Below are 16,360 nucleotides of genomic sequence, written 5' to 3'. Positions count from 1 at the left end.
TACCATAATTCATGGGGATAAATGTCCAAACTATCAACTCATAGTCAGTGAAAAATATAGACTCATTTTATATCAATTCTAGTAATACTTCTGGTCATTTATTGATTTTTAAGGGAAATGAGAGGAAACACATAGGTTATCAAATAAATCAGAATGGTATGACATCAGAAATCTAGATTGAAGTGGAAAGCGTGTCATAGTCTGCTTTTTATTAGAATTACTATAAGGCATGTCTTTCTGTCCTCTCCATTTGGTTTTGGGTCCCTGAATGACAGAGGTTTACGATTTTATCCCTCTATTCTGACTAGAACAAGAAACCCACATGTAGCTGTTTTAGAATTGAGTGGGTCTACCCTCTCTCACCTTCTAAAACCCAGAAACTCTAGGATAAACTCTGATATTTGTTTTTCTGTACACCACACCAGAAGCTCACTTAGAAAATAAGCAGAATCCTGAAATGTTAACTGAGTAGACAGACAGGGACTTACTCTGCATCTCTTGCTTCTAGAATAAAGTATGGCTTAAGAAATGTCAGTGAAACATACAAAACAACAGTTGATCACAACCCCCAGTTCACACCATTCCGTTAAAAATGCTGCATTCTGTTGGGGGCATCAATTGTACCTTTTAATTTAAAAAAAAGTTTCATTCTAAAAGTTGCAATAAATTTCCATTCTAGGATTAGCCATTTGTTTGTAGTATTTCACCTGGTACTTTGCCTAGCATATGAAATGTGTGCTTAAATACATTTATTTTCAACAACATCCAATTCGTTCCAAGAAAATAGCTGTAAAACTGTGAAGTTATACTTTGTGAACAATTGCCTTAAGTGCAGAGTCACAGAAGTCCACCTAAAAAATGTATTATACAAATGAAGAAGAAATTCATGTTAGACCCAATTTATTAACACCCTACAAAATCACTTTCCCAGAATATTTTTTACTTATGAAATCAGGAAGATAGGAAGGTGACTAGAAAGCAGCTTATCAATATTATTATATCAAAGAAAATATTAAAATGATAATCTCATTGCTTTGTTTGATAGAGCAGATAGATATTTAAAGGTGTAGTGCATTGTTTGTGTATAAAAAAAGAGAAAATATTAAAAGCCCCAGGCATAACTATAAAGAGAGCTGGGCTAGATAAATAGGGGTCAACAGTCAAAGAAAGAATGAGGTACAAAGTGCCCTGAATGTCTCTGATATTTTTCTTTTTTTAATAGGGGTTGGATTTAATGAGGAAGACCATTCAAAGGCATAGCAGATATTTCACAGAATCATATCCACTCTCTGGGAGATGGGCTCAGGTAGTATTGGTACTGAGTCAGCAGTAAAACAGCGTTCTCATTCAAAATTATAAATCTGAAGTGTTCTCTTTTTCATTGTGATCTTCATAAAATATAGGTTGCTTTCCCGGATTCCAGACGGAATAAAAGTATTGAGGAATACCAGTCTGTTTCCTTGAGATGTTGAAATTTTTCTCAAAACTATGGAAGAAATTATGAAGTTTTTAAAAAGGGAGGCAAAACTCTAAGGCACCAAAAGGAAATCAAAACCTTAGGGAGGAATGATATAACAGTTAAGAGGCTCTTCCCACAAATAGTGACTCTCACCTTCTGGAGAAGACTCAAGGCTCCCTTTACAACCAAAACCTGCATTTGCCCATCAGAAGCCACAGGAATTGAGCTCTTGAGAGAGACACATGTGGGGATGATTGATGCTTCTGCTAAGGGCTGCAGAGACGAGACGGCTGTGTGTATAACTGACAAGACCAATTGATGAGTGAGCAGGTTTCCTGGAGGGTGACAGATGCCCTTCTGAGATCTGTCAAATATGGCAATCTCTACCCACCACCTCTGATTCATGTTTGAACAAATGATACTGCTAGAAGAGACATAGAACCATCTTTAAGTGTTATAAATTCTTGAGCAGGAAAGGGAAGGGTGTAAGACAGCTATGGCTTTAAATATGTCCTTCCAACAGAAATGTGTATCTTTGCCAAAGTGAGACAAAGATATTGAACACTTCCGTGACACTGTAAACATTTGTAAATGGTTTAAAATAGTCTGATCTTAGAGAATTAAAGAATCTTAAGATAGTCACATACAACTAGAAGCAGATTTTAGTAGACGAAGAGAATTTAAAAATAAGTCAATGAACAACCAATTGGTTCAAAATACAGAAACGTTTAAATAAGAGCACATCTACTTAATAGGTTACTATGAACCATTAAAAAAGATAAATACAATGACTGTTGAGCCACAAGAGAAATGCAGTGGAGAGGACGGGAAAATGTGCATAAAGAAATGACTGGATGTGAACAGATGCTGCGTTAAGATTGAGTGAAATAATGTATGGCAAACATCTGTCCCAATTCCCGATATGAGGAGGGCATCCTACAAATTCAAAATTAGACAAATTTTAAATTGAATTTAAAGACGTCATTAGAATGATGATTGCTTGTTTTATTTATGTTTTGTTTGTTTGGGGCTAGACATAGAAGGTATTACAGGAAGAACAGGGAGAATCTGTGTGCTCTGAGATTTACAGATTAGAAGTGGAAAAGTGCCAGAGAAAACAAACTGCAAAATCAACTTTGGGGAAGGGGACACGAGAAACCACAGAGCAAATCACAACACAATCAGAGCTTGGTAACATAAAGGAGAAAGTAATTTGGAAGGGGATAAAATAATATTTGTGGTAACAGCTGTGGGAGTGTAGGTGATAAATAAAGAAGTGATTTTAATAAAGGGCAGTAAATTATCATCCTGTGTATCTCTAAGACTTGTTGGAAGGTGAATTCAGGACAGAATAATGCATTCAAAAGAAATGACTTGCTTCAAAGATGTAAAACTGTTGAGAAATCATGGGAAGCATTTTTTTTTTTATCAGCATTAAGATGCCCACCTTGAAGGGATATCAGAAACTCTCAGGTAGAGGCAGCTAGAAAGCAGTAGGTACAGATAAAAGGAAATAAAGAGAAGGAACAGGGCAGTGGTCACATCCCATGGTAACCAGAAAGTAGGAGCTAATGAATGAGAACACCGCATGAGATCCCAGCAACACCATTGAAGAGGGACTCAATTGCAAGACAACTTCACTCACTTGGTACGTTTCAACCAATAAAAGCAACAGATATGCTGTTGCTCTTTCAAAAGTTCGCCCAAATACCAAGAGAAAGGTCACTTTATTCAGGAGAGCCCTTATTATAGACTGAATTGTCTCGCCCCACCCAAAATTCACATATTGAAGCCTTAACCCCCAATGTGACTATATCTGGAGGTAGGGACTTTAAGGAGATAATTAGGGTTCAATATCATAAGGATGGGCTATAATTGGGATTGGACTTGTGTCCTCATAAGGAGACACTACAGATCTCTCTCTGACTGATCACACACAGAGGAAAGGTCATGTGAGGATACAGTAAGAAGGTGGTCATCTGCAAGCCAGGAGAGAGGCCTCACCAGGAACCAACCCTGAGGGCACCTTGAACTTGAACTTCTGGTCTCCAGAACTTTGAGAAAATGCATATCTGCTGTTTAAGCCACACAGCCTGTGGTATTTTGTTAGGCAACCCTAGCAGACTAATACAGTACCCAAAGGGAGGGCAGCCCTGAACATGGAAAAGAAGAGGGGTTTTACGGAGGGAAGAAACAAAACTGGCTTGAGGGCCTTGGTCAGGAGGTATTGCAATCTTGCAGAAAAAGAGCTGGTTTTTCTTTCTGATTTGAAGTTTCAGACCCTTAGAATCTGTTCTTGGAATTGTTCACTCCAAGAAGGAATTTAGGCTGAGTGGCTAGGTGTTTTGATACCACGGAACAAGGGAAATTGGCAGTGAGAGTACATTCAGAGGGAGCTATGTTATTTACAGTTACACACGCTGGGTGATGCTAGACATTTCACTCTGACTAGTTAGGAAGAGCTTGTTGATAACAGGCAGGTGACAGAATCCTTGGAAGAAAGCAAACATACTGCCTTAGAATTTGTCATACAGGAGAGAGAAACCTGAGAACGTCCATGTGTGGCTTCTAATACTCTGATTTCAAAGGCTTATGGAGAAGGTAAGTGTATTGCATTTCAAAGATCAATGGATTTAGCCTCAATGAAGCTTGGTCCAAGTCTCAGCTTTATTCTGCCTTATTCAGTGGCTTTGGGAGTACATCCTAATTTTCCATTTTCTCGTTTGTAAAATAGTGATAACAAGGTCTGCCTCACAGACCTGTGAGATATACTTCACCACCTTAGACTCCATAGAGCCCAGCGCAAAAGGAACACTTGTCATTGTTAATGACAATGTATGTCAACATGTGTGGAAAGCTACGAACTATACAATCACAAATGCATACAATGAGGAGCAAGAACCATGAGAGGAAATCTAAAATAAGTAATGAAGTTTTCCAGGAAAATAATAAAAAGAACATGTGTGCAATTAAAAGAGGAAAATAAAATTTTAGAACTCGTTAGTGCTTGTAAAACTTGCTAAAGGCAAGGAAAAAAAGTTTTGTATATGTTGGCCTTTATTTTACATTTTCCCTTTTGAAGACCTTTCTCCTTAAAGGGTGAATAATGAAGAAAAAAAATGGAAAACTAATTTTATTTTTATTTTTCTTCTACCCTCAGTAAAGGACAAAGGTCTTCAAAAGGGAAAATGTAAAATAAAGGCCAGCATAAAGGAACTGAAGTCCAAGATAGATAAAGGAGTTGAAAATTTCTTCCCTGAATGTGGAGAGAACTTTGCAATACAACTTTCCAAACCGAAGGGAGATGATCTGGAAGGTTCTACCGAGACACAGAGGCACAAGGATGGCCTGGAAGGGGGAAGATGCTTTTCCACCTTCACACTCTTTATGTGTTTTTGGTCATTGAGAATCCTCTATCCAAAAAGGACTTGATACAGTGGCCTATCAGATTACATGATCTATAAATAAAAAAGGGTGTGGGGAAGGGAAGAGAGAGCTAGCCAGAAACAGTAAGAGTAGCTTGGCTATCATAACACACATCTTAATGAATTATGACAGACCGGAAGGGAATACGCAACCTAACTAAATAAAATGTAGTAAAATAAATGCAAAGCCAAATAAAGTTTAAAAATAAAACAGCAAAAATACAGACTTCTAAATAAAAATGATTTGTTCATCATTAAAATAACACACACTACTCCAATTTATCTAATCTGATTCATTTCCTTTTTTTTTTTTATTACAACTGGAAGAAAAAGCCAACTAGCAGTGTATTCTTTCCACATTTACTGAATATCCTCTTTACTCCAGGTACTGTGCTAGGTGTTGCAGATATATAAATGGTTAAAATAATACTTTTGTTTTTCAAAGATTTCAGTTTTGTAAAAGAGACATATTTTCTAAAATCAGTTTTTCACTTTCTGATAAGGGCAGGAATTAGTGAATACTCAAAGTGCTATGGAATTTCTGCTAAGAGGATGATGAAAGTTGAGGTGGTTTGATCAAGTAAGACTCTGTAGAGAAAGGAGGTGAGGCTTGCTTAGTGTATAAGTTGTCCAGGAGGATTTAGAAATAAGTCATTGAGGGCAATTCAGGCAAAGGAAACAGCAGATGTAAAAGCCAGGTGACACAGGCTAGAGGACACAGCAGGGGGTGGGGGTGGGGGCAGGATTGTAAGGGAGACAAAACAGTTCAGACAGACACACATGGAAAGATCAGCAAATAAAGGGTAAGAAAGTATTTTGTTCGCTGTGCTAATTAAGTCTGACCTTAATTTTGAAAACACCTCACAGTGAAATATCTGCAAGGCAAAACCTACTTTCTTTTTTGATAAAAACCTTAAAATTGATTAAATGTACCAATGCATTAAGGAAAACTTACCTAAAAAATACAATAATATGTGTAGCATTTCAAAATGTTGTATGCTGTGGAATGGAAGGAATAGGAGTCACAGGAAATAGTGAGGGAGGAAGGGGACAGCTGCCTCGCCAGTTGTTATCAGCCAAATCAACCCTGGCAATCACTAAGATGACAGATGCCACGGCCAGATCATCCTCACATCCAGGAAAATGAAAGAGGAAAATGAACACGGGAGGCTCAATTTTGCTAACTCATAAAAACAGAGAACTGCCGGCATCCTCTCTAGAGAATGGTTCAGTGATTAATGATACTACATACATTCTTTTCATGCTAATCTATTTCATGTTGCAATTATATAGAGAGAGATTAGAAAGAAATCATTCCATAGGCAAGCACATAGCAAGGCTTTCAAGGAATAAATGTGGTCATTTACAAGGCTATACCAATAAACAGCTCGGGTATACATATCAAGCATAGAAAATTATTGTGATCAAAATTTTATTCTTAGTACCTAAAATTCTACGCCCTATTTTTATTAGCCTACTTTTTTTCATTTCTCTAGTAGGTATTTGCCTATGAAATATTTTATCATGTCCCATTTCGAGACTCAGTCCTATAGGCTGCTATGAGTTCATAGAACCCTGAACTGTTATCTTCAGTGTTTACTCTTTGCTTTCTTAAATAATGTATCCTAGTTCTTTCCCCAAATTCTCTCTCTCTTTTGATGGTTTTAGAGAAAGTTACACAGGTTAGGATACTTGAGGTTGCATTATGACATTTTACAGGTGCACGAAGTTTTCTTAACAGGATTATAATACAGGCTTTATGGTAAAGTACAGCAGTTCAAATAAGCACAGAAATCATACACACGATGGAACAAAAGAGCTTAATTGAGCAGCTTTACAACTTGCACAGAATTCCCTCTCCACCACTTTAGATAGAATTGCTTTTATTTTAGCAATGTTCTTTTAATTAAGTCCTGAACATCTAAAACATGGCAAATGTAAATATGTATTATAAACCCTTAATTATGAGGATCACTTACCATCCATGCAGCTTTCTGCCTTGGAGATAGATTCTTTCTGTTTAAAGTCAGCCAAAACTGAGAGATAAAAGTGAATGATGTGAAAAATGTTAAACTTTGTTTACAATGCCCTTCTCCTGGTACCAGTATCACTTTACTGCATTGTCTTCGAGAGTTAAGTTATGCTTCAATTTATCTAGTGACTTTTAAGCCAAAATCTCCTCTGCTGTTTTCTGCTTTCATTGCCATGTTCGTAAAAACTAACACCCTGGGACTGACCAGAAATTGAATGTTGGGACCCTGAGGTCATTATGTTATACCCTAGAAAATAAAGCACTTTGGGATCAAAACGGACAACACCGTCCCTCTGTTGGGAATGAGTTTAAACTGGATCCCAAAAGGCCTCTTGCTTTTTTTTTTTAATCCCATGTACTGTTTTAAAACCATACTGCAGAGGATTCTGGTATGGTAGCAAATAAGAAACAATGTTATTTTAGATTCCAACATTACTTAATTCAAAATGTGCCACCTAGGGGCAATGTTTTCCATTTCTCTACCAGTATGGGCTGTTCCCCAATTCCCATCCACAACATCCTTCAACATGTGCTCTCTCTCTCTCTCTCTCTCTCTCTCTCTCTCTCTCTCTCTCTCTCTCTCTCACACACACACACACACACACACACACACACACACAATGACAGTTTCATCTCAACAACTCATTTCCCTTACAGACGATTTTCAGTTTAGTCCCTTCCTTCTGCTTGGTTATCTCCTGATCATCATATTTTAAAAAATAAACACATATTAATAACTTTGAAAATAAAAAACAAGTCTTGAAGATCTAAATGTATATTCGATCTTTTAGAGCAAAGCTATTAGCCCAGAGAGAATTTTAAGTTCCTCATATTTTCCAAGAAATCGCTCCATTTGGGTCTGGTATAGCAAAGGCAATGGCTTTATATTGACAGGAAAATGTGGGGCTCTCAGTTGTGGGCTACAAGGTTCAAATGTCTTGCCTGTTCAATGTCATCCAGGTGTCTACCAACTCCAGGCTTGGGACCAATTCCTAAGAGAGTCTATCAGTCCCCTTATTCAAAGGACATTTAGAAACATCTCTTTATAGGTTATAACTTCAGAGTAAGTCATGTAATAAAATTACAGGTTATAGTTTGTCTAAAAACTATACCATAAATGTAATTTTGCGAGGCAGGTGAATTTATGTATTTACATGCTGTTTCTAAACTAATGTCAACCTATGACCTCACTTGTAAGTACCATAATTGACAGTGGGGAAAAAAAATGGTTACAGAAACAAATATGTCTTTTACAGTTTACAAGCACATAATATCTTATTTTAGAGTACTCCTAAGTAATGAGAGGTACTTAATAAAAAAAAAAGTAATTAGAGCTTTAGGCCAACTGATACATATCATACCACTTTTTTTCCTTTGTGATTTAAAAACCTTAGAGGTAAATTTCATCACTGCTCTATTAAATACTTATGGTATTAAAAATTTTTATAGTTACTAATTTTAAACTACTTAAAATGTCAAATGTTTTCAGGCTTCACTCACTTTTCCAATTATTACACTGGAATGACTCATTAACTGTAACATAAACAGGTTCATTTTTACCTCCTGTTATGCTATTTCTCCAGTTTTATTACCAGAGTACTACTTTTCCATGAACCATGATGAAAACTCAATGGGAAAAAAATAATAATAACATATTCTTCCTCTTCCAAATACCAATTTTCCTCAAGAGAACTGAGGCAATAATGCTAATTGGTAATGGATTTTGCATGTATATATTTTTTAAAAGATTTTATTGGGGAAGGGGAACAGGACTTTATTGGGGAATAGTGAGTACTTCCAGGACTTTTTTCCAACTCAAGTTGTCGTCCTTTCAGTCTTAGTTGTGGAGGGCGCAGCTCAGCTCCAGGTCCAGTTGCAGTTGCTATTTGCAGGGAGCGCAGCCAACCATCCCTTGTGGGACTCGAGGAGTTGAACCAGCAACCTTGTGGTTGAGAGCCCACTGGCCGATGTGGGAATCGAACCAGCAGCCTTTGGAGTTAGGAGCACAGAGCTCTAAGTGCCTGAGCCACGGGGCTGGTCCCCTGCATGTATATTATTTTCCATTACATATTCATATTACTGTAGTTTCAAGTACCATGAATGTGAACACCTTGGCAAAAGACATTTGGGAAAACTACTTTATCCTCCACAAGTCAACTGGGAAACAAAAATATCTTTACTTGGATAGTAGCATATTAGATTTGGTATTTACCAACACGGAGTCAGTCACCAAGATTCTGGAGCAATCAGCACTGTGGAGCGTCTAAATTCCTAGATTATTTAAAAAGGAATGATAATTCTGGACGTCAAATACATAGGTACCTAATTGAAGCCCATAGCCAGACAATGACATCCTTAGAACTAATTGAAGAAATTTCAGTATTGATATCTCAGACATCAAAGTTTGCCAAAAAGTAACTGAGAAGATAATCCAAGGGTCGAAGACATCTTTGTTATTTGGAAATGCAATTTATTATAACTTAGAGTTATGAATAAACTATTATTTCTCAAAAAAATTAAACCTTTTTTTTCTAAAACCTTAAAGACTTCAAATTACAATATTAATCTTTAGGATAAATTATTTCATACAAGGATACTCAGTTAATTGAGGCTTTTTGATGAGTTCGTTCTTCAAAAAGGAGGTTCAGTGATAGTGGAAGGAGCTCCTAAACATTTTTTGTCTGCATTTAGTTTGGGGCATTTCTTTCTTTCTGAGATATTTCTTTTAAAAGTGACCAAAACCAAACTGACCTTAGTATTTGATAATTCAAGATCTGTTTTTAAAGACGTGTTTGTTAAAGAGTATTTCTAAATATTTCTAACGGAAATACCCATTAAATCAACTATCCATATATTCTGAGAATTCATCCTTCTACTACCATCAACAACACAGCTCATTTCACCTCATGAATGTGGTTCATTCATGAAACATCTCCTATTTTAAGCACATATTCTGTGATGGATCCACCCTTCCCTATCAGTACTAATTAACTTGAAAAACTGCAATGATTCTAGATAAATACTAAACAAATTATTGAGGCCAAAACTTTTGAAAATAAAAATAAAAACAAAATATAAGCTAAGCAAGAATTGAAACATCAGACCACTAAAAAAAAAAAAAATCAGATCGAAATCTGCATTATTTAAGATTTCACCAGAAATATTTACCTACCAATTTGAACATGCACATCTGGGATTTGTTTAATAAGTTGAATAAATCCTTATTATTCTTTCTACTGTTTTCAGGGGCTGGCCCATTCTGTAAACTTTTAATCACTAAGGAGGAAAGAAAAAGACTTTTGAAAGGATACTGAAGGACTTCTTAGATAACCTGACTAATTGGCAACCTAAAGGTCATACGATGCATTAGTTGACAATATTAAAGCCCCAATATTGATTGATCCGAGATGAAAGGGATTCAAATTCTAAATATAATATCAAATTTTTAAAAAATAAGCATTTGTAAAGCAATACTGATAGTCTATTATTAAAAAATACTCAGAGTCATGCAATGAGTCACTATCTCTTATCATCCATTCACAGTGAATAGTCACAAATGCCATCACAAATTCTTGCTGAAACCCAGAGTAAGTCACATTTTAGTAAACTCTCTGAGACTGTGACTGACTGTGTCTTTGGTTTGGAAATTGGTCTTTTTTTAAGTCAGAAATCTTCATTAGAGATGAATCATTATAAACATTATTATGAAAAATAAATTATTTTAACATATGGCCATTTATTTTGGATAAAAATGTTACAGTGGCATCCCAATGAAAAGAATGTTTTAAATATTATATCCCATCAATTGCTTCTAGGCCTTTTGGCTAAGATCAAGTGTAAATGTTATATCCCATTATATTTTTAACAAACTTTTTTAAAACACAGTAGTAAATAGTGTAATGTAAATGAAATGAAGACAGTCATCAGATCTTAGAGATGAGAAAAGTAAATACAATTCCAAATAGACATTTACATAAAAATTAATTATCTTGGCATGAGTAGGTGAAAGTCACCTGCTTAATTATTATGAATTCTCAGTGGGCAATGCTTAAATGAAAATCCAGTTCTCAATTTATTCTAGAAAGTTTGCTAATTGCAGAATTTTTAGGAAGCTACTACTGTTAAAGTCATAGAGACAAGAACACTCTTCCAATAAGATCATTTCCTTCATACAATCAGTGATTCCAAATGCAAGTTTCTGATTAGTATGGAGTAGAATATTTTACACTCATGAAAGTATAAAATAATAACAGAATTCTTAGTCAAAAACATCTACGATGCAATTACTTATACACTTTACCGAACTTCTTATACTAATGGGAATGCTTGAGATTAAAAGTGCCCCTTTAGCAACCAAAACTGCTGAAACTTTACAAATAGTTATAAATAATTCATACTCACTGAAATATAATTTCTTGAAGACTAAAGTCTTCAAGAGGAAATGTAGGAAGAAGATATTAACTTGAAGGTTTCTTCTGCTATATTTCCTGGCAACAGGAGTGGTAACCTTCACTACCACAATACTCAAGTATGTATTTGTGCATTAAATAGTTAAGACTAAATTTTATCAGAGCATTATAATTTATATACTATCCATGTCTCATCATTATATTATATTGTATGTTATTTAAATCAAAGCTTGACAAACTTTTTCTACACAGGGCTAGATAGTAAAGAATATTACGTAGGTCCGTATATAACAAGAGGGAAATCCATTTATAGAAATTTTTTTGATAAAATTTAAAATATAATAATTCAGTATGAATTTTTGCTATACAGGTCTACTAATAAAAAAAATGGATGACTGAAATCTGAATTTCATATAATTCTTTTGTGCCACAAAGAATTCTTCTTTTAATTTTTTTCAAACATTTAAAAATGTAAAAACCACTCTTTGCCCACAGACTATACAGAACAGGCAGTGGGCTAGATTTGGCCCATAGGCCATATTTTACCAATCTCTGAGCTAAATATTACATTATCTTATAACTGATATTATACAATTCTATTAATTTGTTTTCACTGAAGAGATTAAATTAATTCAAATTTGATATCGAGATCGGCTCCCATAAAGGAATTGTTTATATATAATACAAATTCCACAATTACTTGTAGAAGACATTAAAAAAGTAATCACTAGATATCATGTGAAAATCATGTTTTATCCCCATGTTATTATGAGTTATGTTATCTTATAGCTCGAAGCTACGCCTATCAAAATGATTTGGGATACATGCAATCAGAAGTGGCAAGAATACATCAAATTGATGAAAATCAGCGTGGCTGTTAGAAAAGTGAGTCAACATATGTGCCCACCTTTATGTCTAAAGACTAGGTATTTATCTATTGCATCACATAATTATAGTTTACCAGGACTTTACTGTTGTATTCTAGTTATGTATTGCTAAAGAAAGAAATTTGGGGGAGAAGGAAGAAAAGAAGCTTGTGGAAAGAATTACAAGGTTGAGTTTTAATAATTTGAGAATCTGTCCAGTTGCTTTCAGGGTGCCTTCCAGAGTTCACTACTCAAGCAACCTTCTTTATCTGTTGCTGATTTTAACATATTCTTTAGTGCTTCTTTCAGACATCAGATATCGTCTTTATTTCCATTAGAGAAAAGAAAGAACTCAGGGAGAAGCTAACTTCTAATTAAGCCATTCATAAGGTCCTTGGTGAACATGAACTATTCTCAGAGTCAAGGCTCAGCATAGCTGAGGCAGCCAGGGAGCCTCTGCCACCTGATCTGCGAAAGTGAACATGAAAGCAGAACTCACTTGCCTTACTACTTACACCTGTTCCTTCTTTTGTGGTGATTCAGCCCTGCCCCCAACAATGTCTTCATAGTCAGAAAGAAGCTGGAGGTTCATAAGCAATTATAAAATTAAGAGATGATTCCCTTCTCCACGCGTGTCTCTTAGTAGCAAGTGAAGAACACCAAAAACAGTCTGTGCAACTTTTCAAAGATCAAGCCCTTCTACAGGAATCTGTCTCTAAACTTTCATGAAAGGGACCCCTCAATATAATAAAAAAAACTCAACCAGAACAAAGAGAAAAGGCCTGGGGATGGTTCACTGCTTTTGAAATGTCAGGTAGGGTGCTACTAGACAAAGAATGTAGCCCATTCAATATATTTTAACTTCGGATAAATGAGCAGTAAGCAGACACAAAAAATGTGTGAGCATGTGGGTCTGGTGGTTTATACATATTCATATACATATGTACATATATACACATGAATATATACATATAAATGAACATGTATGTGTGTGCATGTGTGTGTGTCTGCACAGAATCCTTCTTATGTGAAGTTTCCCTATTGATCAATTTGATCAACTAACATTCAAATTTAAGGGCACCTAATCCCTGAGCTGTCCCTACTTTACAGAGTCCTATCCCATGAAAGTTTTCATGCTGGCAGCCTTAGGCTCCAGCCAATGGATAACAAATTTGCTCCTGGTGAATCAGCTGTAAATAAAGTAAGAAGGTCTTTGTTATTCACCTAAGAGGCTGACCTTTAATTTTCTTTTTCTGTATTCACTTCTCCTTGACTTTAATATTGATATTCAAGATTGATTCATGTTTTAATATAAAGTCTCACCCAGAACAATTACTGGCGTTACTGTGTAACACTTTTAATTATGCTTATGCTGGTTGATGGTCACTTGTCCACACACTGAATCCCAATCTTGCTGATAAACATATACACTTGCTCTTTCAAAAAGGATAAAACATATGAAGTACCTTGGTAACAGTAATAAGTAGACTTTGCGTCCTTCCAAAACAACAACAACAAAAACAACTTACTAAATATTAAAAAATAAAAAATTGGGAAATATTTTTTCTTTTATATATACTGCTGCAAATCATACTGTCCAAGAGATATTAACAAGAAATTACTAAATGCAACTTTAATTATCTGAAGTCATTTAATTCCATATTTGACATTTGAAGAACAGTCAACTCTTACATATGGTAACCAACAACTCCAACTTCAATATTTAAATATTCCTAATAATTTAAAATTTTATAGGTTTTATCAAATGTTTAGAAAAGCATTAAATTGCTTCCTGAACAAACCACAGCTGAAAGAATTCAGACCCAGGGCTGAAATTTTAAGTATCAGAGAGAGACTTAGCCAGAGCTAAGCACCCATGAGTATTTGTTCTCCTCAGATCTTTTCAGCAACACATCTTTCCTGTACTAAGAAGATATATTTCAAAAGAAAGCTATTTAGTTAATCTGCCTTTTATTAGACTTCAAGAAAACAAGCAAATATAAACAACTCGTAGCCCAATCAACCACATCAATATTCTATAAACCAAACAGTGTATTGGAAAGACAGGACAACACCTAGGCCAGACTTAGGCTCTGCTTTCCTTCAGGGAAGAATGCTTCAAGGGATGTGCTTTACATTGTAAGAGTGACCTCTAGTGCTTTCCTTTTTTGTTGAATTTCAGTAGTTGGAGGATAAATTATGTATGCCTTTCCTACAAAACTTTGTGTGTGTGTCGGTGCTATTGTTTGTTTGTTTGTTGCCATGTTTGTCCTATGCTACCAAGATTTTAACTAGGTGAAAATATGCATATTTTATTGACTCATAGGATTCTTACACACCCAAAACTGAATCTGAAACATAGGGCGGCATCCTAACAGCGTTGTCGTCTTTAAGAATGATGGAAACACCATGCCATTGAATGAGTTAGTACTGAATGGAAACACATAATCCCAGTAGCCTTGCAGTGTAAATGAACATCTGACTTGGACAGCCAGGTCATTAACAGTGTTCTTCCCACATCAGGGCACTTTACTGTGCTCAAGGGATGTGCCATAGCAAACACCTTATGACTGGCTTATCTGTACCCTCCAACCGAAATCTGGCTACACACAGCACCATCAATTCCTGAACAGGCCTCATCGCCCTTTCTTGAAAAGCAAATGAGCTTTTCCTTCACAATATGTTTAAAGAGAGATTAAAAGTTATGTTTGCAGAGCTTGTTTATCATTGATCAAAGAGGGAAAAATTCTCCCGTTAGATATTGTAAGCCAAATGTAAGTTTTAAAACTTTCTATCTCTAATGAAAAGTGGATAAAGGGAGTCCTGCCAAATTATTTTAGATGATACTTAAATTACAACTGAGACCTTTATGAATCTTCCCTGAATCAATTAACTCAGAATCAGAATATTGAATCACACATTTATAAAGTCAAAAATCCAACCACTAAACACTAGCACTTTGGAAAAATCACCTGGATGGTTTTCCTTTAAGCAAAATGTAGGAATCAAACCCCCCTCTTTCAGGAGGGCCCAAGTCTCATTCTTTTAGCAGTCCTGAGGGCACAATTCTTAATATTGAGGTTCACCTCCACCAATTCTGCTCCTGAATTCTGCAGTACATTTCAGTTATGAGACTGGCATCATTTTAAAGATGCAGCCAGCTACCAGTCTGCCAAATTGCAAACTTCAGAAATCTAAGCTAATGCAGCATAATGTAAAGTCTGCCAGTTGTTTTCTTGTTAGACATAATTCCAATAAAATTCAGTAATCCTAAAAAAGGAAGAAATGAAGACATTCGCAGGCTATTCCCTGGTTAAAATGCTAATTTAATGTTTTCACTAGAACTGAGCTTTCTCAATGAATATTCAAAGATGCAAAGATAAGATTCTACTCATAGACATACAAAAAAGAAAAAAGAAAAGAAACGACATTTTACATATTGTGACCAGACTAAAAAGGAAAGACAGGTATAAACCCAATCATATTTGCAAAATTTTTAAGTGATGCTTCATTTATAGCAATAAGCTTTGCAGCAATTTCAGTTACAAATAACAATCATTAAAACAACAGAATTAAAGTTTTTCAGAGAACCCCCCAGCAAGTTTAAATCATTTGCTGTATACTTACAGGAATTCCCAGCTATGACCCTGTTCCCGTTTTGAATAGATAACAGAAGTAGCATCTTGAGGACAGCTCCAGTGACAGACCCCATGTTCACATTTGTTAGGTTCCCCTAAAAGATCTTGAGAGGCTGTCCAAGCGCTCTAGTCCTGTTCTCAGTCCCTCTCTAGGCTCTGTCTTCAGCACCTCTAGGTCTCTCAGTCTCTCTCCCTCCTTCCGTAGCTTCTCCTCTCCTTCTCTCCTCTCTCTCTCTCTCTCTCTCTCTCTCTCTCTCTCTCTCTCTCTCTCTCTCTCTCTCTCTCTCTCTCTCTCTCTCTCTCCCTCTCTCGCTCTCTCTCTCCTTTGCACACACGCACACCACAGCCCTCAGTCCTCACTAAAAAGCAACTAGCATCTTTCCTAACAAGCATCCACACGGCCGAGGCCACGCCCACTCCTCGCAGCAGCGGTCCTAGAAATTGACAGCAGCATCCCTCCTCCAAATTCACAGCGGCGCTCAGAGCTCCGCCGCGCTGCGCCGCTGAGGAAAGCTGGTCCTGGAGGTGCGG

General features: G+C 36.1%; 1 protein-coding gene across 1 annotated transcript in view; it reads right to left on the bottom strand.

Annotated features, from left to right (window-relative positions):
• CNTNAP4 (contactin associated protein family member 4) overlaps positions 1-16,062 on the bottom strand; it is a 229,537-nt gene extending 213,475 nt beyond the window's left edge. The window contains exon 1 of the mRNA XM_081031056.1: positions 15,819-16,062. Coding sequence (XP_080887182.1) covers positions 15,819-15,903 — 85 coding nt within the window. The 5' untranslated portion in view covers positions 15,904-16,062. The remainder of the gene's footprint in view (positions 1-15,818) is intronic.
• Positions 16,063-16,360: the final 298 nt, after the last annotated feature.

Source organism: Rhinolophus hipposideros, assembly GCF_964194185.1.
Source record: "Rhinolophus hipposideros genome assembly, chromosome: 21".
Taxonomy (NCBI): Eukaryota; Metazoa; Chordata; class Mammalia; order Chiroptera; family Rhinolophidae; genus Rhinolophus; species Rhinolophus hipposideros.
Note: the sequence above shows the minus strand (reverse complement) of the source record. Positions and strands in the feature narration are given on the sequence as shown.